Source organism: Acanthochromis polyacanthus, chromosome 9 (assembly GCF_021347895.1).
Source record: "Acanthochromis polyacanthus isolate Apoly-LR-REF ecotype Palm Island chromosome 9, KAUST_Apoly_ChrSc, whole genome shotgun sequence".
Classification (NCBI taxonomy): domain Eukaryota; kingdom Metazoa; phylum Chordata; class Actinopteri; family Pomacentridae; genus Acanthochromis; species Acanthochromis polyacanthus.
Genome location: NC_067121.1, coordinates 10,837,809 through 10,860,563, shown reverse-complemented (window position 1 = coordinate 10,860,563; position 22,755 = coordinate 10,837,809). Strand labels below are relative to the sequence as shown.

At 44.2% G+C, this 22,755-nt stretch overlaps 1 protein-coding gene across 5 annotated transcripts in view; it reads left to right on the top strand.

The window, feature by feature from the left end:
* The window catches only part of LOC110958063 (supervillin-like), a 70,508-nt gene that overhangs the window by 8,530 nt on the left and 39,223 nt on the right, over positions 1–22,755 (top strand). For 3 of the 5 annotated variants that reach the window (XM_051953515.1, XM_051953512.1, XM_051953511.1), the window contains exons 6-13: positions 2,731–3,547; positions 9,788–9,825; positions 9,928–9,989; positions 10,171–10,307; positions 10,569–10,649; positions 15,804–16,095; positions 17,105–17,170; positions 21,118–21,814. In XM_051953515.1, the coding sequence (XP_051809475.1) occupies positions 2,731–3,547; positions 9,788–9,825; positions 9,928–9,989; positions 10,171–10,307; positions 10,569–10,649; positions 15,804–16,095; positions 17,105–17,170; positions 21,118–21,814 (2,190 nt within the window). The remainder of the gene's footprint in view (positions 1–2,730; positions 3,548–9,787; positions 9,826–9,927; positions 9,990–10,170; positions 10,308–10,568; positions 10,650–15,803; positions 16,096–17,104; positions 17,171–21,117; positions 21,815–22,755) is intronic. The other 2 variants (XM_051953514.1, XM_051953513.1) reach the window with 2 other exon arrangements.

The following is a 22,755-nucleotide window of genomic DNA, read 5'->3' as shown; positions in this document are numbered from 1 at the left end:
TGCTGTGAGAGCAAAGCAGCCCCAAACCATCATAAAATCACCATGTTTCATCGTTGGTATGATGTTCTTCTAGTGGAATGCAGTATTGACTTTATACCAGATGGAATGGGGCCAATGTCCTCCAAAAACTTTCACCTTTGATGCATCAGTCCATAGGATATTATCAAAAGTCTTGGGGCTCATCTAGATTTTTATTTTTTATTTTTGCAAATGCCAGACGAACCTTCATGATGTTTCTGGTCAGTAGTGCTTTGTGCCTTGCAACTCTCTTGTGGATGCCATTTTTGCCCGGTCTGTTGCTTATTATGGAATCATGTGGATGGACATGAACTGAGGCAAGTGAGACCAGGAGACCATTTGATGCTTGTCTGGGTTTTTTTGTGACCTCCTGGATTAGATATCAATGTGCTCTTGGAGAAATGTCTCATCTGTTCTTGAATGTCTTTAGAACGTGGCATCACGTGCTGCTTTTTGAGACCCTTTAGCTACTTCACAATGCCAGAAATGTTCTTTTTAGTGATGTTTAGGCAGTTATCATATGTGAATGTGGACGGTGAAACTGGACCCCATAGCTAAATTAATTTGGTCACTTCCTAGATTGGTAACTAAGGGGGCAATTACTTTTTCACATAGGAAAAGGTGGACAGAAAAACATTTCTTATTCCGAAAATAAAATAATCTCCTAAAAATTGCATTTTGTGTTTTCTTGGGTTATCTTTGTTTTGCATTAAAATTAGTGTGATGATCAGAAACATTTACATGTGACAAATATGCAAAAATAGAAAATTTCTGTATACAGTAATTTCCGGACTATTGAGCGCACCTGAATATAAGCAGCACTCACTAAATTTAAAAAGATATAAAGTTTTGTACATATATAAGCCGCGCCTGACTGTAAGCCACAGGGGTCCACTTTGTAACATGAGATATTTACATGGAAAGATTATTTCTTAACTTTAATTGCATAAATGCTTTATTCCGAACAGTGAATGTTACATTGTAGTTCGTGTGCACGAACGAGCCGTGTGGAAATGAGATGCTTGGAAATCCGAGACCGTTGCGTTTGGGAGCGTTTGCTCCCAAACAGCCGGGGACAGTGTATCCCATGGATTCACTGATGCCAAGGTTACGTGCAGCAGCTCTATTTACTTTTTCGACAGGCAGATTGATTGCCTTTAACTTTAAAGCTGCATCATATGCATTTCTTCATGTGTTTCCATGATGAGGGTGTGTGTATGAAGCGCAAAATGAGTGATTTGAAGAATTTAGTGTGAGTGTGTTTGATTAAATTTGAACAGTTTAATGGTCCACTGTGACCTTTTCGGTAATTTCATTGGTCTGATGTGATGAGGTATTGGCGACATGAAGCCCATCCGTAAAAATCTACAAATTAGCCGCATCATTGCATAAGCCGCAGGGTTTACAGTGTGAGAAAGAAGTCGCGGCTTATAGTCCGGAAATGACAGTATTTTATCATGGCACCATAAGTGATATGTTTTGTTTAGAATAAGGTCATATTTGTGTCCTATGCATCCATATTTGTTTGCTTTTTCTTGGAATTTTGTTTTATTTCCTGCCAAGTCAAACAAATCAGAGCTTTTGAACACTATACAGTGTTTTCCGAACAGTGGTCGGAAATTGACATGAAGGTACCGTATTTTCACGACTATAAGGCGCACATAAAAGTCTTAGATTTTCTTCAAATTGTGCGGCGCGCCCTATGGTGCAGTGCGTCCTGTGTGTTGTTGTTGTACGACGGACATAAACCAGGTGGTTTTTTCCACGCATCACCATCGCTGTTGATCTGTGACTCTATGCGTGCCCATCTCACAGCCGATGTGAAAAAACAAGTGAAGCAAATGAACTCTCAGCTTGCTGTCATTCCGGGAGGCCTGACAAAGGAACTCCAACCGCTGGACATCGGTGTGAACCGGCCGTTCAAAGTAAGGTTGCGAGCGGAGTGGGAGCGATGGATGACCGATGGAGACCACAGTTTCACTAAGAGTGGAAGGCAGCGCCGGGCGAGTTACGCCACAGTTTGCCAATGGATTGTAGATGCTTGGGCTAACGTGTCTGCTGGCACTGTTGTTCGAGCTTTCGCAAAAGCCGGCATTATTTCCGAGGCGCCGCACGGCACGAAAAGTGACTCTGACAGTGAAGAAAGTGAACCTGGCATGTTTGATGGAGGTTTAGCGCAGCGGTTCAATTCAGAAACAGAGGATGAGGACTTCCATGGGTTTGATTGATGACGATTACCGGTAAAAAAAAAAAAAGTGAATACCAAACTCAGTTTTGCTCCCGCTCTATTTTTAAATATGCACACTTGTGTGCTTGTTTAATCCGTGTGTTTTACCATGCCCGCGCCTATTGATGATTTAAAAAAATTGAGTACTTTGTAATCAATACTTAAAGCACAACCAAACTCAGTTTTGCTCCAGCTCTATTTTTAAATACGCACACTTGTATGCTTGTGTGTGTGTTGTTGTTGTAAGGCCGACGTAGTAGAGGACACCATGAGAACGTTAAAGGGGGAAGTGTGGGATTGTATATAAAACCCTCGCCATATAATCAGGTGCGCCTTATGTGTGTGTTAAATACAGTCATGGCACACATAACTGAGACTGCGCCTTTTGGTACAGTGCGCCTTTTGGTCGTGAAAATACGGTAGTAGAATTCTTGGAAATCAAGGAATGCTAGTGATAGGTAATGGAGTATTTCTGTTTACCACAGTGAGGCGCTACAGTCGAGAGGAGCTGGAGGCACCACAGAAGCAGGTGTCGTCTCCAGACAGACCACCTCAGGTCAAAGGTGGTGCTGGCAGTGGGCGTGCAGAGCCAGTGTTGGTCTACGTCGACCCAGTAACATTAACCACCTCGTCAACACCCACATCTGGTCCCACAGACTCTACCAGCCTCAGCTCGAAGGCTGAACGCATCGCCCGCTACAAAGCTGAGCGCCGCCGCCAGCTGTCAGAGCGTTACGGCATCCTCCTGGATCAGGAAGCGGACATTGATTACACACCGCGCTACCGCTCCAGGCGTGATCCGGAAGCCTCTGATCAACAAACCACTGCCAGGCGAGACAGGCCGGAAGTAGAGGCACAAGGGCGGGAGCCCAGAGTGCCATATCGCTCCGGAGTGGGCAGGGTTTACATGAGGACTCACCCAGATCCTGCACCTGACAGCACATCAGGCCCCGCCCAATCAAACCAAGCCCCTCTCCCCACTCAAGAAAGACCAAGCAGATTTTCGGAGCGGGAAAGAGTGATGAACATGGAGAACTACCGCCGAGGTGGAACTCAAGAGCGCTCAGTTGCCTCCAGAAGCAGGACCCAGGACCAGCATCAGCCACAGGAACAGCAACAGCACCACCAGGACGCTGGCCACAAGGAGCCCAGTCCAGCTTCCACCAGGGACTACAGCATCGCAGCAGTGCCCAGCTCTCCTCGCACCGCCCGCCGAGCATCCCTGCCCTCCACTCGCTACGGCATCTCACCTGGGGATTTATTCATCGAGCAGCAGGCTCAGAGCATCCTCAACAGGCAGGGGTAAGTTCATAAAATCTAGTTACAGCAATCATAAAATACATTACGTCACATTGTAGTTCTGCATTAAGAACTTTAAGAGGAAAATACAGCTAAACTCAAAGCATAAACACAAAACATTATTTTAAAAAAACAACATATTATGAAAAGTGGTATATTGTTGAATTGGATAATTGTGAAAATTTACCACTAATATGTTACAAAAATGATATTTTCATCAGATTTTAGGCATTTTTTCTCATAAAAACACACAAATATAAAACTGAAATACACTCTTAACGCCTGACATGACAGGAAAGCACTTTTCAGACTTTGGTTGTTGTGGTGTGACTTGAACTTTCCACACATCTTTTTTTTTTTTGTCAAAGTCATGAAAACATGTACAAGAATATCTATTTTCCTATATTCTATATTTCATAAATATTCTATTTTTTTTTAAATTTTGTGACAAATTTATATTTTGGGAAGCTTCACCTGGACATGTTGTGGGTGGGGGGGGATGTGGCGGGATGTGAGAGAGACATCGCAGAGACGGCCCGAATATTCGGATACCAAAATTAATATCCGGATACCGCCGTAGCGAACGAATATTCAGATATTCGGGTCCAGCCCTACTAGAGATTTTGACTATAACATTTTTCATTTGTTTTCATACTTGTCTCCTATCTGTGCTTTGTAAGTACAACCTGTAGTTCAATCCAGTTCAAGCAAAAAGACTGCTATGTGATGACTGGGAACAGCTGAATCACTAGAAGCTTTTTGGTTGTGCAGATGACTCTAACATTTTTTGGATTTTACAGCATCTAGATGGATCAAATTGTTCATTTCTGGTGACTTTCTATATGAGTCATATAGAGTAATGTGATTTTGATGAAATGTTCAAATTTTAAGCTTAGATTTTGTTAAATTTACTGATGAACAGCATTATGTCTTTGAAAATAAATCTATCAAATCCGCTATTTCCTCGCTCTTCCTGACCGACAGCCAGGATGTATGACGCTCACTGTCCGCCAATATGAAGGCACCCGAGGCAGATTGTGCCTTTGATTTTAAAGATTAAGCCTTGTTATTTCTACAAGTGCTAAATCAGCCAACTGGACTTTAGTAGATGGAACACCGACATAAAATCTTGGCCCTGCAGAATGTCCAGGATCAGGCGGAAGGTAACAGTGGAGAATTCTAAAACAGAAGATGTTGAAAATCCACCAATTTTTTCTGTTTCTACAATTTCAGGCTCTAATAAAGGGTGTAATTTTGCCATTTTTTGAAAGATATCATCCCTCTCAAACCTGCCAGTGGGTTTTGGAGTTCATATGTTTAATGAAAAAGTAAAAGCATTATTATATTTTAACACATTCGGCAATCTGTGCAGTTTGGACGATTCTCTGCTGATAGTCTGGTAGTACTTCCAGTCTGCCAGTGCTGGAATCTTTCTAGACTGTGGGTCTAGTTCTGCCATGCTTGTCCTGCTCCAGTTTCGCATAGAAAGGAGCTCTGGGGAGCTCATCAGGGAAAGGTTGTGGGGGTGAGGGGGGAGGTTGCAGGGTTGGCTTTTGGATTGGATATGATTCCCCTACTTGCCCCAATGGTAAACCTTTTTAAACAGCAAGTTGGTTTGTTATCTTAGCACTTGTCACTTTCTGTTATAAACTTAAAAATGCTACCACAAAAGGAGTGAGAATTGCAATACTTTTTAGGTAATGTAAATAAAGGAGAATGGATTTGATGACAGTGAGGCAGAGACATACTGTGCTGAGCTGAAGCTATATTTATTAGAGTTAGGACAAGGTGCTTTTATGTTACATCAACTCATCATGTTGCACAACACAACCAATTTTAAATCAGTGACTCAGACGCACCAAAAGTAGTTGTGATTGTGGTAAAGGATCTGACTGCTCAGTGCAGCTCGGTGACTCAAATGATCAGAAGTTTCCCTCGAGGTTTGACTCTCTCACCACATCATCCTGTAGCCTGGCCGCCCTGTCAAAGAGCGACTGGTCTCTCAACACAGAGTCAGAAAGTGACAGACACACAGTCTTCAGCTGGCCTTCCAGGTACTGTCCACTCAGAATGTCATGAGTGTGAAGACCCACCAAAAACCCGCTGTCCACTGGGTACATGTGTTTTACCTGGCAGCATTCAGACATTCACTGAATTGTGGTTATGATCCTGATTTCAACTGAAAGCTCAGCTTTTTTATGCATTGTTTTCTTTTTCCTAGGATATTAATGTGGAAAAGGAGTTTAAAATGCCTAAAATTCAGTGCTGTAGATCCTGCGAATTCTAAATATGTTAAAATATGCGAGAAATTTTAGAAACATGTTCCTGGTGGACAAGCAGCTAACTCTTTCCTATAGATCGACTGTTTAACTAAATAATATTATACTTAATTCCCTCATTAATTAATGCCCCATTTAACAATTGTTTGGTGTTTTCACTTTTCAACTGACAAACTTTCATTTCTAACTTAGACTCATAATTTAACATTTTTCCATTCAAAGAGTTACCAGACATTAAAACTAATTTTTATCAGTTTTTCTGCATCTAAGCAGTTTCACATTAAAATTTCCTGTTTTCATAAATACAACGTCACTATGTTTTGCTATAGTGACACTCATTTGTGGTTTAATCTTAATATACTTTAAAAATCACGGACTTACTCCAGAAAAGATGATGCACATCTTGATTAAAGGAGTACAGTAACAGGAAACTTGAGGTACCTGACTTTTCTTATGTCAAATAAGTCTCTAAACACATCCAGAACTCTGTAAAACTGTCCATTTTCCATCAGTACAGTACCACCCCCAGCACCTCCATTCCTGTTAAAGCAGTGTGGCCGTGTGTGGCCTGGTTTCATCTACAGCTGAGTGGTGTTGGTGAACCGGAGCTGATGGGGTGACAACATTAGTCAGCTCCAGACTGACCCAGTCAGTCTCAGACCTGCTGACTTAGTACTTGTCAGCAAGATTGCACTCATATGCCCCCTCCTCAAATTCTGGCCTTTTAACCTCTCTGAAATTACATCTTGTACAGTGTCAGTGACATTGACAATGTTGTTGCAGAAGACATTCATCTCCCTCGCTTTTGCATGAATGTCTTTTAATCTCCTGATATGGGTTTGTGAAAAAAGGATGTCAGGAGGAAGCTTATTATGAGAAACCTTTGATTTTGTCCAAGTTGTGCTGCCATTAAACTTTAAAGTCTTTGGGAAGCAACCCAGCTAAGTGACCTAGTGGCTTGCTGATTGCCCTGAAAGGAGGACCAGCCTTTGAGCTGAATGCACAGGTGGAATTCACAGAGACATGGCAAAAGTTATTCAGACACAAAAAATAAAACCACCATGCTACCTCTGTACCGTACTCTGTTGTATTTATGCCTTAAGAGGACATTCTGATCACTTTTGATTTAAAGGTGCAGGGTCTGGCACTGGCTCCGACTTCCTTTGTGGCCTTATCAGCTGGTGGTATTACTGTGTACTCATGTATCACAAGCACCGTTTAAGTCCTTTGTGCCATGTCAGATAAAGAAGAGGCCCATCAATTATGTCTGGCTTAGTGGTGCACAATGAGATTAGTGCAACCTTTGGCTACCAGAGGTCAGGAGGCTGGGGATGAAAATAGTTTGACTTACTTTTTTGGCATGGAGACATCAGAGAGAAGAGAGGGGGAAGGTTGGGCTCAAATTTGAAGCCAGGGCATGCTGCAACTTAACCTTCCCATACTAGTGAAGGATTTGGATGCTGAAGTTGGTCCCATGATAGTCTTAAGGTTTCAACTTTTGTTCTATATGTTTCACAATGTGCAGTAGGATTTAATTTGTTTCCTAAAAAATTTAAATATAATACTTACTGTAGGTTAGAGCTATGGGTGTTAAGGTGATCTGCTCTCTCAGCCACCAACACAACTATTGTTTTTGATATTACTACAATCTACTGTTAAAGATAAAGTTGGATAATAAACCTGAAGCTGCTTTTGGGAAAAAAAATCTTTATTTATGACCTCTTGACCAGCTTTTGTTGAGTCCTGAGTTCAAAAAAGGTTGTAGCTCTTTCATTGAACTGTAATCTCAGTGTCCCTTATGCATTCCTCTCCCCAAGAATCCGAGTAAGGGAACGATTGTCCAGGGATGAATCTGCCCAGAGGCCCCCTGACTGGAGTCCAGACAGGCACCAGGCTAACAGACATCGTACTCAGGGGAGCAATGCTCAATATGCACCACAACATTCAGAACCTACTCAACAAAGGACTATTCCCCAGCCCCAGCCCAGCCCCGGCCACAATCCTGCCCATGGGCAAACAGCCTACACTCCCTCCACCTCTGAGTACCAACACTCTGGCCCTGCTGTGGACTCTCAGCCCTACTTGGCCATGACAGCCCCAAGTGCCAAACCCTCTGGACCTCCTGAGGTACAACCACGAAGGAGGGTCAGTGCCGACCAAATCTATGCTTCACACAGGGAGGCGAGATTGGAGGCCAAGCAGGCCCTAAAGGAAGAGGCTCATACGGAAGGCCTGCTAAAGAGCAGGAAAGCTGTGTTGCCCTCAGAGATTCGCAGAAGAGAAAAAAGTGTAGATGATATTAATAGGGGCCGGCATGAAGACATGGACTGGCAGAGCAACAGCCCAGAAAGAAGAAGGACGAGTAGAATGGAGGAAGACTGGGATCAGGAGAGACCAAGGGAAAGAGGGAGGGAAAGAAATGTTGAAAGGATCAGAGAAAGGAGTCAAGAGCATCTGTCCAGCCATGGTAGCCAAGAGGAGAGGATATTTAGATCTATGCAACCTTCCCACACCTCTGTACGCCAGCTGATGAGACAGCATCAGTCCTCGGAGCCAGTACACCATCAAGAGCCCAAGATCCAGCAGCCAGAACCCCCAGCACAGCCCCCAGCACAGCAACAGTATGAACCCAGAAGGAGACAACATGCTGCTCAGATTCAACAGCAAGATCCTCAAAGGCAGCATCAGTACGAGCACCTGAGACAGCAGCAGGATATTCAGGGACAACAGCAGTCTCAAAGACAGCAGGAGTATGAGCTGCAAAGACAAGAGCATCAGAGTTGGCAGCAAGATTCCCAGAAAAATCAACAACAGCCCCAACTAGATGAAGAATTTGAGGTTCAGAGGCAGCAGCAGCAGGCTGAATCTGGGCACCAGAGGTTTGACTCAGCTGTCTACCTCCAGAAGGGTTCTTCTTTGCCTCAGGCCAAACACAGAAGCCTGGAGATGAGCGGAAACCAAACCAAACCCAAGATACGAACCCGGTCCATGTCAGATATCGGTGTGAGTCAGCACTCTGCCATGTATCGTATGGAGAGGGCAGCGGCCAGCAGAGAGGCATCCAGAACTGTCCCTGCACCAGGGATCGCTAACGGGGAGATGGGAACCCTGGACACCAGGGTGTCAGTAGCACAACTGCGACACTCTTATCTGGAGAATGCCAACCGGAACCCTGAGTTGTAGGTCCACTGGCATGGGCTCTGTGTTGCATCGCTAAATAACTGTCTAACAACGCATTAGTAAGCTGCTATAAATAAATAATCCAGTTATGAGCCAAAGATAATAGTTTATGTAATTCTGTGGCATGATATGTGTCAAGGTGGATTGTTTATTGTAGTGTCTGAACTAAATTTGTTTGTGCAAGTTGGCATCAGTTCTTGCAAGTTACACTCTGCTGCTGCATGTTAACAATCGGTAGTTGCTCCTCACAGTTGGGTGGCAGTTAAGTTGTGCTTAGTCTTGTATTTTTTTAATCTGAGGGCAGTTTCTGGTCAAATGTTAAGCTGCTAAAAGAACTTTTTAACCAACCATTTTTAATACCATTTTACTTTTCCCTAATTGTTGTCTACGTCAATCTTTCCAAACCGCTCACCAATAACAGTGAGACTACTAAAGTAGATCTCTCAGCTGTGGAGGTAGAGCCAGCTAGCAGCGGTGACCGGGAAAGAGGTACTCGGAGGCCTCGGCGCTACATCACCCCAGGAGACAGTCGCATGTCGGAGAGGTTTAGGACCCAGCCCATCACCTCTGCAGAGCGTTTGGAGTCTGATAGGTACAGGATCGGCTCCCTGTGGCGACCTGCAGGAGCTCTTCTGAACGATTTGACTTACAAAGAACAATACAAATTGAATGGGGTGACAGCATGGTTCTGTGCTGGTTTTCAGGTCATGATAAAATCTAGTGGTTCCCCATTTTAACTAATGTTTTCAACATGCTAATGCTTGGTGTATATCCTTTTCTACAGGTCCCGCCTAAGCCCATCACAACTACAGGATCCTGAGGGTAAGTAGGGTCTATGTATAAATGTTTCTTTAGATTTTAATGACATTTCGACATTTAAATATATAGATGGCATGTTACATAGATTTCTCTTGTCTTCAGCAGATGAGGAAAAACTGGACGAGAGAGCAAAGATGAGTGTGGCTGCAAAGAGATCTCTCTTCAGGGTACATTTACTGCTTTATGTACATTTCAGTCATTCACAATGTTGTATACTTGCCTACTGCTTTAAACTCATAATTTTTAGATTTACAGCAGACAATGATTGTGTACTTTCGGGTGCCAGATTTTATACATCCAGGTAAACTGAGAGCTATAGCTAATAGTTTTACTAATATTCTGTTCCAGGAGCTGGAAAGGACATCAGATGGAGGCGTTCCCAAACCACGCTCAAGAAATGCTGCTGTTGAAAGACGTCTTAGAAGAGTCCAGGATCGAGCACACACACAACCCGTCACCAACAGGGAGGTGGTCAACGCTTCAAGGTAGTTCTTGCTGTCATAGTTGTATTTAGTTGTGCTCAGTGTGAAAATATCTTCCTTTTTCATGTCTTTCCCCACATTTCCCTTGGGCTTGTCTTCTTTTATTTTTTTCTGCTCTTGTCTGTAATGTTCTGCTCGTCTTCTGTCTTCTTCCTCATTTTTACTTGCTTTCTTTCTTTTTTGGTTTTTGACCATTTTTTTGTTGCCCAGGTTTATCTGCTTCACACTACTTTCCATCTATACCCTCTTTTCTCTCCTTTTAAGTGATCCTGCCACATCGTCACAACCTATGGGAGACCTCATTAATAGCCCCACAGTAGCCAACACAAGTGTGACTAGCATCAGGTGGGCTGGGCTGCTTTCTCATGTGTGCATGTGTTAGTAATATACTTAAATAACAGACATATAGTTTGTATGGTCTTTGTACCCTACCTCCTTGTACACTGATCAGCTACTACAATGAAACCACTGGCAGGGGAAGTGAATAACATCGATTATCTCATAACACTGTCACTTGACAAGGGGTTGGATATATTAGGCAGCAAGTGAACAGCCAGGTCTTGAAGTTGTTGTGCTACATACAACAAAAATGGGAAAATATAAGGATCTAAGGGACTTTGGCAAGAGCGAATTTGTGATCTCTATACGACTAAGTAAGAGATCTACAAAAATGCCAGGTGTTGTGGGGAGTTCATGGGATGTAGTAGTTAGTAGCTACCAAGAAGGGTTGAAAGAAAGACAACTGGTGAACTTGAAACAAGTTCATTGGCCCCACAGAAAAGATGCCGTAGCATAAATTACTAAAAATCTCAATGCTGTTAATGATAACAAAAAAGGAATTAGAGCCTCAGAGGGTTCCTGCTGAGCCCTGTTCACCACCAAATGGGCATGGGAGCATCAGAACTGGACCGTGTAGCAATGGGAAAAGGTGGCTTGGCCTGATGAATTGTGTTTTTCTTTGACGTCATGTTGATATTTACCTGCATAGGGAAGAGATGACAACGGGAACGATGGAAAGAAGGAAAGAGTGTGGAAGCATTGTGATGCTCTAAGCAGGGTTCTACTGGGAAACCTTGGGTTCTGGTATCTATGTGGATGTTACTTTGACAAATACCTCCTACTTACACATTGCTGCAGATCACATACTTCATGGCAACAGTATTCTTTGGCGGGACAAGCCTCTTTTAAGATAAGATAAGATAAGATAGACTTTATTAATCTCACAAAGGAGAAATTTACCGTCACAGGGCTCTTAGAAACATAAAACAGAGGAGTGCAAAAGTCACGAAAGTGCAAGAACAAGATAATAAATATTGCACATAATAACAACTACACAGTAGTGTTATATAGTCTGATGGCAGTGGGAAGAAGGACCTGCGGTAGCGCTCCTTCTTGCACTGAGGGTGTCTGAGTCTCGTGCTAAAGGAGCTGCTCAGCTCCACTACAGTCCGGTGCAGTGGGTGGGAGCTGTTGTCCATGATGGATGAGAGCTTGGTCAACATCCTCCTCTCACCCACATCCATCACAGAGTCCAGTGGGCAGCCCAGGACAGAGCTGGCCCTCTTGGTCAGCTTGTTCAGTCTCTTCATGTCCCGCTCTGTGCTGCCCGGGGCCCAGCAGACGACAGCGTAGAGGAAAGCAGAGGCTACCACAGTGTCATAAAAAGTCCTTAGTAGAGGTCTGCACACTCCGAAGGACCTCAGCCTCCTCAGAAGGTGGAGGCGACTCTGGCCCTTCTTGTACAGAGCATCAGTGTTGTGGGACCAGTCCAGTTTATTGTTGAGGTGAACACCCAGGTACTTGAAACTGTCCACTGTTTCAATGTCCTGCCCCTGGATGTTCACTGGTGGATGTGGGAGTGTCCTTCTCCTGAAGTCGACCACCATCTCCTTCGTCTTACTGGTGTTGAGGCACAGGTGGTTGCGCTCACACCAGTCCACAAAGTCCATGATGACCGACCGATACTCCAGCTCGTTCCCCTCAGACACACGGCCCACAATGGCGGAGTCATCGGAGAACTTCTGGAGATGGCAGCTGTTTGTGTTGTAGGTGAAGTCCGAGGTGTAGATGGTGAAGAGGAAGGGCGAGAGGACGGTGACCTGGGGCGCCCCCGTGCTGCAGACTACCACCTCTGACTCACAGCCATGCAGCCGCACGTACTGTGGACGGTCAGTGAGGTAGTCAGTGGTCCAGGCAGCGAGATGTCCATCAACTCCCGCGTCCACCAGCTTCCCCCGCCGCAGCACTGGCCTGATGGTGTTGAAGGCGCTGGAGAAGTCAAAGAACATGACTCTCACAGCGCTGCCGGCGCTCTCCAGGTGAGTGAGCGCTCGCTGCAGCAGGTAGATGACAGCGTCTTCTACCCCCATGTTGGGCCTGTAGGCAAACTGCAGCGGGTCCAGGTCGGAGCTCACCACTGAGCGGAGGTAGTGGAGGAGGAGCCTCTCCATGGTCTTCATGAGGTGGGAGGTGAGGGCGACAGGTCTGTAGTGGGCCAGTTCCTTGGCGTGAGCTGTTTTAGGCACTGGGACCACGCAGGAGGTTTTCCACAGGACGGGGACCCACTCCAGGCTGAGGCTCAGGTTGTAGAGGTGGCAGAGGACCTCACAGAGCTGGTCTGCGCAGGTCCTCAGCAGCCTGGGACTGATGCCGTCTGGTCCTGCAGATTTCCTCTGCTTCAGTCGCCTCAGCTCTCTCCTCACCTGGTCCGGTGTGAAGGAGAGGGGGGAGTGAGGGGGGGAGTGAGGTGGGCTGCAGGGGGTGGGAATAGTCCGTGAGGGTGAATTGGGGGCCGGTGAAGGTGTCGCAGGAAGGGGAGGGTCTGCTGGGCTGGGGATGTGTGAAGAGGGGGGAGCAGGAAGGGGGGGGGGTAGAGGGGGTGGGGGGAGAGTCAAATCTGTTAAAGTAACAGTTCAGCTCATCCGCCCTGCGCTGGTCTCCATCAGCTGTCCCTCTGGCACTCTGTCCATGTCCAGAAATGTTCTTAAGTCCTCTCCACACGTCCCGTGCGTTGTTCTGAACCAGCTTCTCCTCCAGCTTCTTCCCATAGTCCTTCTTGGCCCGTCTGATCTGATTTTAGTGGTATAGTGTGCCCCGCCACAAAAAGAATGGAGTAATTTTAAGATGTAAAGAGTCCAAGATACTGACTTCACCTCCAAATTCTCAAGACTTCAATCTGACTGAGAATCTTTGGGATCCATGGAGGACCCACCCAACATTTGACAGGGCTTAAAGCATCCACTGCTACTGTCTTAGTGCCTGATTAAATTGGACACCTTCACATGTCTGAGTCCAGAGGTCGATGGTTCAGAGCTGTTGTAGTGACACAAGGGGGGAATGTGGTTTTAATGTTATAGCTGATCGGTTTATGTCATTGTTTTATACTTTGGCCCATAGAATGTGCACGAAAAACACCCGAGATTTAATGATTTTTAGATCTCAAGCAGTAGAATGTACTTCTAAAAATTTGAATAAAATCTGGGATAGGGTGCAGGACCATTTTAATTAATTAATTTAGTTTTGAATCCACTTAGTGAAACAAGGTCATTGTTTTTTCTGCATCTTCATGATTTTTTTATTGAATCACTAGGTGATAAAAGAATCAGAGAAAAATAATCTTCAATCCTAAACTTAACGTACTGAGGTATTTTACTAATTGGATCCACAGCAGAGATTACTTTGCAGTAATTTAAACAAAACTATACCTTGTGTGACATCTACAATTAAAACCTGCAGATTTACAGTATATGCTGTAATTACAGCTTCTCACTAAGAGGCATCTGCGTTGTTGCTGAAATTCCCTCTATGAATGTAATATGTTGTGTTGTTTGTGGTGAACAACCCTGTATCTCCCTCTCCTGGTTGCAGTGCTGATTTGCTCCTCCAGATCACCTTTACTTGTTATTTCTGCCCCTTCATGTGCTTCTCCTTAGCTGTGTGCACCTTATAGGGCAAAGAAGCTGGAGTTTACACAATAACTCATTCAGTACACTCCATGTCTAGTTTCCAAGCATTTCTTCTGCAGCATTTCTCACATGCAGGTCATGAATATGAGTGAAGAAATGGATACCATTTCTTCAGAAAAGGTCAGAGGTTGAGCCAGTTAAAGCCTTCTGCATGTCTGAGTTCACATGTCCTGCAGTTTGTTTACCAGCCAAGGTTGAACTCAGCTCACTGCTGGGAGATCACCATAACCCTTACAAACATCCAAGTGCATTATATGATTATCTGGCATATGTGTGCTGATCTACTTATGCTTCTGTTGCTGTGGCTGTAATCTGACACAGTTGCCACAGTTATTTCCATATAGAGTATTTACATGCATATTCGTTTGTCATATTTAGAGGATGATTACTGCGCTTTTACTGTCTTAAGACTTCTTGATAAGTGAGAATTTTATGACTTTGATGTTTTGTTTGAATAGGTTACAGTTATTACAGTACAACTTGCACCTTAATTTCTATTCTCATGATGCAGGAATGTGACGATAAAGCCTGTTATTGGCTGTATGTAAAATGCCCCTGGCCTTTCACTGACATATTTGTCATGCGAAGACATAAAAATATCATGGGGGTTGTTTTGGAAAGGACCCAAATGCAGACACTGGAGGACGGTATTAAAAAGGTTGTTGCTAGAGGTACGGACCCGTACCCGTAGCCTGTGGCCTACGGATACGGCACTTTCCATTTGCCAATCAGATACGCGAGATCTGGTCACGTGACTCCCGGTAGACGCTAGCGGTACGGACCCGTAGCATTGGTACTACAGGTACGGACCCTAACCCTAACCCTAACTCTAACCTTTGCTTACCTTTCAACAGTTTGCAGTGGTTAGCAGCTTCTTGACTCATGAGACTCTCATACGGGTCCGTATCTGTCTGGCAAATGGAAAGTGCCGTATCCGTAGGCCACAGGCTACGGGTACGGGTCCGTATCTTTAGCCACTCCCTATTAAAAAACAAAAGGTGATCTAGATCAAAAAAGATAAATTAAAGGCTTAGGGAACTGGTAAAGATTCACCAAATTTCCAAAATGGCAACAAAAACAAAGCAACAAACTATGCTGAAAGTGAAGTTACACAAACGGGTTCACAATATTAAATGTATCAACCAGAACTTGGAAAGCAACGTGAGGAAACCTGAGCAGGTAATGGGCAGGTGAAGACCAGGGAAGACAACAGGTATTCTGGAAGACAGAACAGGACAAATTGGCAAAGACAGAGTAAAAGACAAGACTATATATGCACAGACAACTGACTGGGGAGACAAGACACAGGTAGTATGCAAGATACAAGTGAAACTAATAAATCAAAACAAGGAGAGAACACAAACAAAGGGAGGAATGAAAAAACACGTGACACCCTGGTAAAGGGAATGTAAAAACAAAACATGAAAAATCTAACCAAAATCACAGATCATGACAAAAAATGTGCCAGCCTAGGAGATAACTTTTCATTTTAAATCAGAGTGAATTGATTAATTTTTACCGCCCACTCCAACAGCGTTCAGACCTCCTCTCAGCCAGGCTCAGCAGTCCAGGATCAGGAGAAGGAAGCTCTTGAGCATGAGAGACCAGCTCAAGCTTCGAGCTCTGGGGCAGAGTTAGACGGCCAGGGGCTTGTGTCGGATGAGCCCGACCTTTCCTCGCTCACTTTGTCCGAGAAGATGGCCCTGTTCAACCGTCTCGCCCACCCCACGGGCAAAACAGCTGAGGGGGCTCGAGGAGACACCCGCCAGCGCCGAGCCAACACCCGATTTCAGACTCAACCCATCACCCAGGGAGAAGTGGAACAGGTACATTGGATTTACCTCATGTACTGTTTCTGAAAGAAAAAATGTAAAAGTGTGGTGCTTTATAAGCATTTACACAAAAATAAATGTTAAGTGAAACCACGAAAATGCTCAGATAAGTTATAGTTAATGATAATTGAGGAAAGGCATAATATTGGAAGGTTAGACTACTAGGAGATGCTCACGGTTTGTAGCATCACAACAGATGATCTTTTTCCCTGTTTTTGCAGCCCAAACACACTTACTGACCTTAGCAGCATTCATACTAACTGCCCAAACAAAATCGTGAATACAAATAAGATTCAAAGAGTGCAAATTACAGTTAGACTTCTGTGCCGGCCAAGTGTTATGGCTGTAGATATCTGTGAATCCAAGTAATAGTAGTAGCATGATGAATCTGTGGAGTGTATTGCAGAAATCTGTTTAACTCTCAAGTGAACCTTTTCAAACAGGATAATTCAAAGGGACAGATGTGCAGAAGGTAATGGGAAATAGTTCAATCTGACAACATAGCATGTAGAGATACTTGATTGGAAGAGCCTCTTAAAGAACCCTGCAGCTCCAGACAATTCACTTCCAGGTCACTTATATTCCTCACAGTGAGTATTTTGTGGCACACAAATTTTCCATGGTGCTTTGTGGATGCATGAAATGGCTCTCCGTGCAGCTGGATGACTCTCGCAGGTCACAGAGTTTGCTTTGCTTTTGATTTTTTATATAAAATTGCCTCTAGACATTACAAATGACTGAGAGGTCTCATATGGGAGACAAGAAACCAGTTTGGCTCCATTGAATATGTATTTTTGTCCTTTTGCATAATTAAGTTGCCCGTTGATGGAATTATTTCAGATCTGTACCGTCAAAACTTCACCTAGCATGGAATTCCAGCTTTGTTCGATAACTCCATATAGTTATGTTACTGCAGCTGAGGTGCAAAGACGTTTCTTCTCTCAGTATAATAGTTTTACTTTATCTGCACTATGTTCTGAGTCAATAACTGTTGTTCACACAGGAAGGTGAGCTGGCAGCAACCTCTGCGGTGTGTAATGGTGACTTAGAGGCCAATCAGGGAGAACATGTAAGACCCAGGCTGCCTAAATGGAGCTTCTGATCGGTTGCATCGAGTCACTGTTGATCGGTCCTGCTAGTGATTGGTGTTTGTGTCTTGATGTGGTAGTGGCTTTTAATTCTCAGCTTAATGAATATGAATATTGGTGTGTTAGTTGTATGACTTGTAATGCAGCATGTAAGGAAAAGTGTAGGGCGCTTTGTTTGCTGTCTGTTGCTCATTTTTATTGATAGTTGCTTCTATGACATGCTTGTTCATTGCACGGCAAGCATGGGATACTTGAATGCAAGCAAGTAGTTCTGATTAGTTGATTCAGGCCTGCTTCCAACCTGAATAAACTAGTGAAAAAATATGTTTATCTGGGGAATGAGTATGTGGATGGAACTTGCCATGATACTGATTGTGTGAGCCCAGATAGCAAACTATGGGTGAATCAATGTTGAATCTATGTTGAGACCTAACGTAGAAATTATACAGAAAGCGCAAGGCTGATAAAATGTTGAGTCAACGTTTGTTTTTCAACCATAAATCACACTTTACCCAGATAACAAAAGATGTTAAATCAATGTTGAATTAGGGTTAAGAAGGTTGAATTTTGGTTACGGTTGAAGATTGATTGTTGGATCAATGCTGATTCAACAACATTTTGTCAACATTGAAGTTTGTGTTTAAAAGATGCCATTGAATCTACATTGTATTTTGGTTTAATTAAAATGTTTGACAGGTCAGTGTTTAATTAATGTTGAATCTATGTTTGCAAACATGTAATCTATGTAAGCAAACGTTGACTCAACATTTTATCAACCTTGCGCTTTCTGTACAATTTCTACGTTAGGTCTCAACATAGATTCAACATTGATTCACCCATAGTTTGCTATCTGGGAGTAGCCTAGCCATGCTAGATCCCATGTTTCTGACGGCACAAGGGTCTAGGGAAGCTCGACAGGGAGGGAGGTGGGCTAAAAGGTTGTCTATCAAATCCCTCTGCAGCAATTGGGTAGGTATACAACCAATCAACGCAACGGATAGGCTGACGTAGTTCCGAGAGCACCGGCGGATTGTGTGGCTGAGTCCCATTAGCTTCCCAACCAGCGGAGCCGCGGAGCCAACTGGTATATTAAGGATTTGCCATATCCCGTCGGCATAAGTCCAAACACGTCTTTCTTCTCAATGAAACACTTCAGTGCTGTCCTTTGTTTATCTTTCAAGTTGAATTTTAGCTTCAAATCTTTAAGGGCTGTGGCCAAAGCCGAGTCGAAAGATAGCTGCTTATTGTGCGCCGGTTGTTTCTGTCAGAATCGTCACGCCTCTGTCGTCACTTCGTTACGCCCGCCTTCTGACTCTACACTTCATGGTGATTGGTCCGGCCAGTTTTAGGAGAATCCAGCCTCGAGCCTTATGGAGGGTAACTAGACCCACCCTGGCAGAGAATTAAATTCGTTGCCGTAGGTTGTCTAGCGCGGCTAGGCTAATCTGGGAGGGTCAATAACCAGACCTTGAATTGCAAACCAAATCAATTTGTGATAGTATGGTGTGGAGTTTGGGCATCTTGAAGATGCCTGCAAATTGCAAATTGCAAAAAAAAAAAAGAAGTTTGAACTAACTCTGCTGGAATAATAGCCTAGCTGTGCTAGACAACCCACGGCAACGAATTTAATTCTCTGCCAGGGTGGGTCTAGTTACCCTCCATAAGGCTCGAGGCTGGATGCTCCTAATACTGGCCGGATGAATCACCATGAAGTGTAGAGTCAGAAGGCGGGCGAAAGAAGTGACGACAGAGGCGTGACGATTCTGACAGAAACAACCGGCGCACAATAAGCAGTTATCTTTCGACTCGGCTTTGGCCACAGCCCTTAAAGATTTGAAGCTAAAATTCAACTTGAAAGATAAACAAAGGACGGCACTTAAGTGTTTCATTGAGAAGAAAGACGTATTTGGACTTATGCCGACGGGATATGGCAAATCCTTAATATACCAGTTGGCTCCGCGGCTCCGCTGGTTGGGAAGCTAATGGGACTTAGCCACAATCCGCCGGCGCTCTAGGAACTACGTCAGCCTATTCGTTGCGTTGATTGGTTGTATACCTACCCAATTGCTGCAGAGGGATTTGATAGACAGTCTTTTAGCCCGCCTCCCTCCTTGTCGAGCGTGCCTAGACCCTTGTGCCTTCAGAACATGGGGCTAGCGTGGCTAGGCTACTGGAATAAGTTACAGGAGAGAAGAGCCACATAGGCAATGCATTAATACTGATTGTAATAGTGATACTGCTGTAATCCCCTGAACCCCATAAACTAGCCGACACGCATTCTTGTCTTTTAAAATGACCACAATTACATAAATTATTAGACCCACAAACTGTGAAAACAAAAAGAATTGTTGGATTTTTAAGTTTAAGCCCTTGAATTAATTATTCATGACTCGTAGTTCTGTCTGGAAAATGAACTGAATCGAAACTTAACATAGACCATTTATATCAAAAGATTCTATAAAAAAGAAAAAATCTGCACTTCTCAGCACAACTGAGAAACCAAAAGTGACTTATCTGCAACCAACAGTGACGTGACGAAAAATTCGAAGTCTTTACGGTTGAACTGCAAGCTGTGTTAGAGCAAAGAGGAGACAAATGTGGAGATTAAATAAGAGATATTTACAGGAAAGTAAATTGATTCTGATGTGCAGAACAGTGAGAAAAATGCACTTAAAAATGGACCAAAACATACCTTTTGTGTCAAATAGATTGTGTGGGGGGGGGGACAACTGCATTGTTTAGTTCAACTTAGAAGTAATTAGTGACTCACCTGCAACTAGCAGTGATGTGACAAAAAATTAGGGACGTTTCTTCTAAACTGGACTGAACTGCAGGCTTTGTACAGAGCAAATAGGCAAAACATATGGAAGCAAATTTTTTAAAAGTAAATATAATGGGGTTTTTTTCAGTATTGGTAACAAATGGAGGCATTTGAGGTAGGAAAAAAAGTAGATTCCAGCTTTCTTTTTTTGTAAAATAAATATTTAAAGATATTCAGCTTTTTTAAAATGATGTATGGCATCAGAACTTTGTGGTACTGCATAAAATGCATTTTTTTTTGGTGCTTATTTATTTTAGCCATGGTTGTGCTGTTTTCATAGAGGCGCAGGACTCTATGTTGCAGTGTAAAATTTGCTAAAAATGGAACAGGAGCAGAAAATATTCAGAAGCTGTTTGGGATTTAGACAGTCAATGTTGTGTTTTTCTACCCTTTAAAGCTGTTTCGCATGTAAATAATAGTTTCCAATTAAGTAAATAGTAAATGACTCAGTGTGCTTTGCCAACATAAGAACATTACTAATTTCTTGGTCGTTCTTGGAAACTATTTTGTCATTTTTTTTATTAAATCTCAGCTTCATGCACTAGATGTAATTTATATTTTTAGATTTCCAATACAGTGATATTTATTGCATGATCTGAGTTCTAGTTTCGCACATCCAACTCTAACACTTAATTAAGCTAACAGGAATATCTTTTATTCAGTTTTATCACCCAGACATCACTGCATTATCTTCAATGAACAGACAATTTCATGATTTTTTAAAATCAAATGTTAAGTTGAGTAGTAAGCAAGTATGAATGCAAATAAAAGGACGTTACTAATTGGCATCCAGGTAAAATTAACCTTCAAACATTTATGAGTGGTTTAGTTTTGATGTTTAGCTGTGGGTTCCTGAGCAAATTACAAACTTTATTGGCTTTGTATGCTGCTGTGTCTACCTCATCAATCTGTCCTGCCTCTTTGTCCTCCTTGTTCATTCTTTCTTTCATCCATCCATTAAACATCACATGCCCTCTGTAACACCCACACATCCCTTTATTAATCTCGAACTTCCCCCGCTTAGTTGTATTTAATCCATCCCTGCAGCTCTTCTGCTGTCATTCTGTCCCTCCCAACTTTCTGACACGACTCCATCTGTTCTTGCAGCTGAAAAATGGAGGCGAAATCAAACTGGAGCCGCTGTCAGCCTCCCTGGTTCGATCTGTGGCAGCTGTCACCTCCCAGGCCTCCGTCAGTACAGTGACCGTGGCACCTGGCGGCAGCGGAGGCAACGGCGACGGTGATGGTCTTCGTCTGGGGAAGTCCACCGCCGCCCCCTACATCCCTGCCCAACAACAGGCGTCCAGCAGTGCCGGCTTCCACCAGGAGAGGGCGCTGAGGTATTTCTCCATGACCCAAAGCGGGGACCCAGGCCACCCCGAGCCTGAGCCCAACTCCTCCCCTCTCCTAATTGAGAGCGGAGAGAGAGCGGGGGCCCCTCCTGCTCCCACCTCCTCCCCCGGTCACAGGCAGCAGGGGGAGGCGGTGGCAGCGGCGGAGGAGGAGGTTAGGGGGAGACAGCAGGGAGGAGCCAGAGAAGACAACCAAGGCGGCAGCGTTAAGGGGAAGCCACACTCGGACGACAGGCAGCAGCATCACCAGCCTCAGCACTCCACCGAGCTCTCGTCGTGGAGGGGCGAGTCTGAGCCACTGCCCAGCTGGAGAGACTCCCAGGAGAGCCGGGAGAGAGCAGAGGGAGGTGACCGAGGAAGAGGGGGATACCTGAGAGAGGCTGCAGCAGCTCGTAGTACCTCCACACAGGAGCAGGGGAGGAGTAGCAGCTGGAACAAGGCTGGCATCTCAGGTAGGAGGCTTCTCTGGTGACCTCAAGAGGGAGAAAAGGTAGATAAAAAGATAGAGAGAGGAATGGAGGAGGAGAATTGGAACGAAAAGAGAGAGGCAAGAAGTGACAAAAAGATTTTTTTAAAAAAAAGAAATGTCTGGGGAAGGGGCTGTTCTCATTATCCTCATTGTCTTATGCAGAGTGCTCCCACGCATGATTGCTTTTTGCCGGCTGCACACACACTTGTCCCAGCTGGGGGTATTTGATTTGGCCGATATAGAAAGCAAGAGAGACAGAGAGAGAGAGAGAGAGAGAGAGAGAGAGAGAGAGAGAGAGAGAGAGAGAGAGAGGCGTCTGAGGCTGCATCTAATTAGCATATTTTTCCATGAATTTACCTCGTGGCTCCCTTTGTCTAGAAAGAGGAAGCCCTTTCCTGTCATGCTGTTTGTCAGCCAGACAGACAGCAAAAAGGTTTTCAGATGGAGCTCTGTGTGTGTGTGTTCACTGTCGTGGCCTAAAAAAGGGGCTGTGGTCCCTTTGCAGCACATTACGCCTGTGGCTGAGCAGTGCACATACTACAGAGAAATGGGCCTGACCTGTTTTATGTGCTAATGCAGCGTGTGTCCAGGGGTGGTCCTTTCCCATGCATGCACAAAAACAGTATCGGAGAGATGAAAGCACTCAGAGTGTGCAAGACAATTGTCCGGCACTTAAATGAAACAGGTAGAGGACAGGAAGGACACAAAGGAAGCCTTGTCTGCAGGCGATATTCTATTTAGTTCTGCATGGGTAAATCTTCACTAAAGCACTGCCCATTATACCGTCTTATCATGAGGCTGGCAGGACTTTCACTGACTTGTTCCAATTCTCAGGGGACTTAACACTACACTGCCTGACAGCCCTTAAACTGACCTTAACAAAAGACAAGCATCAGTCTTCCTAATGGGGACCAGACAGTATAT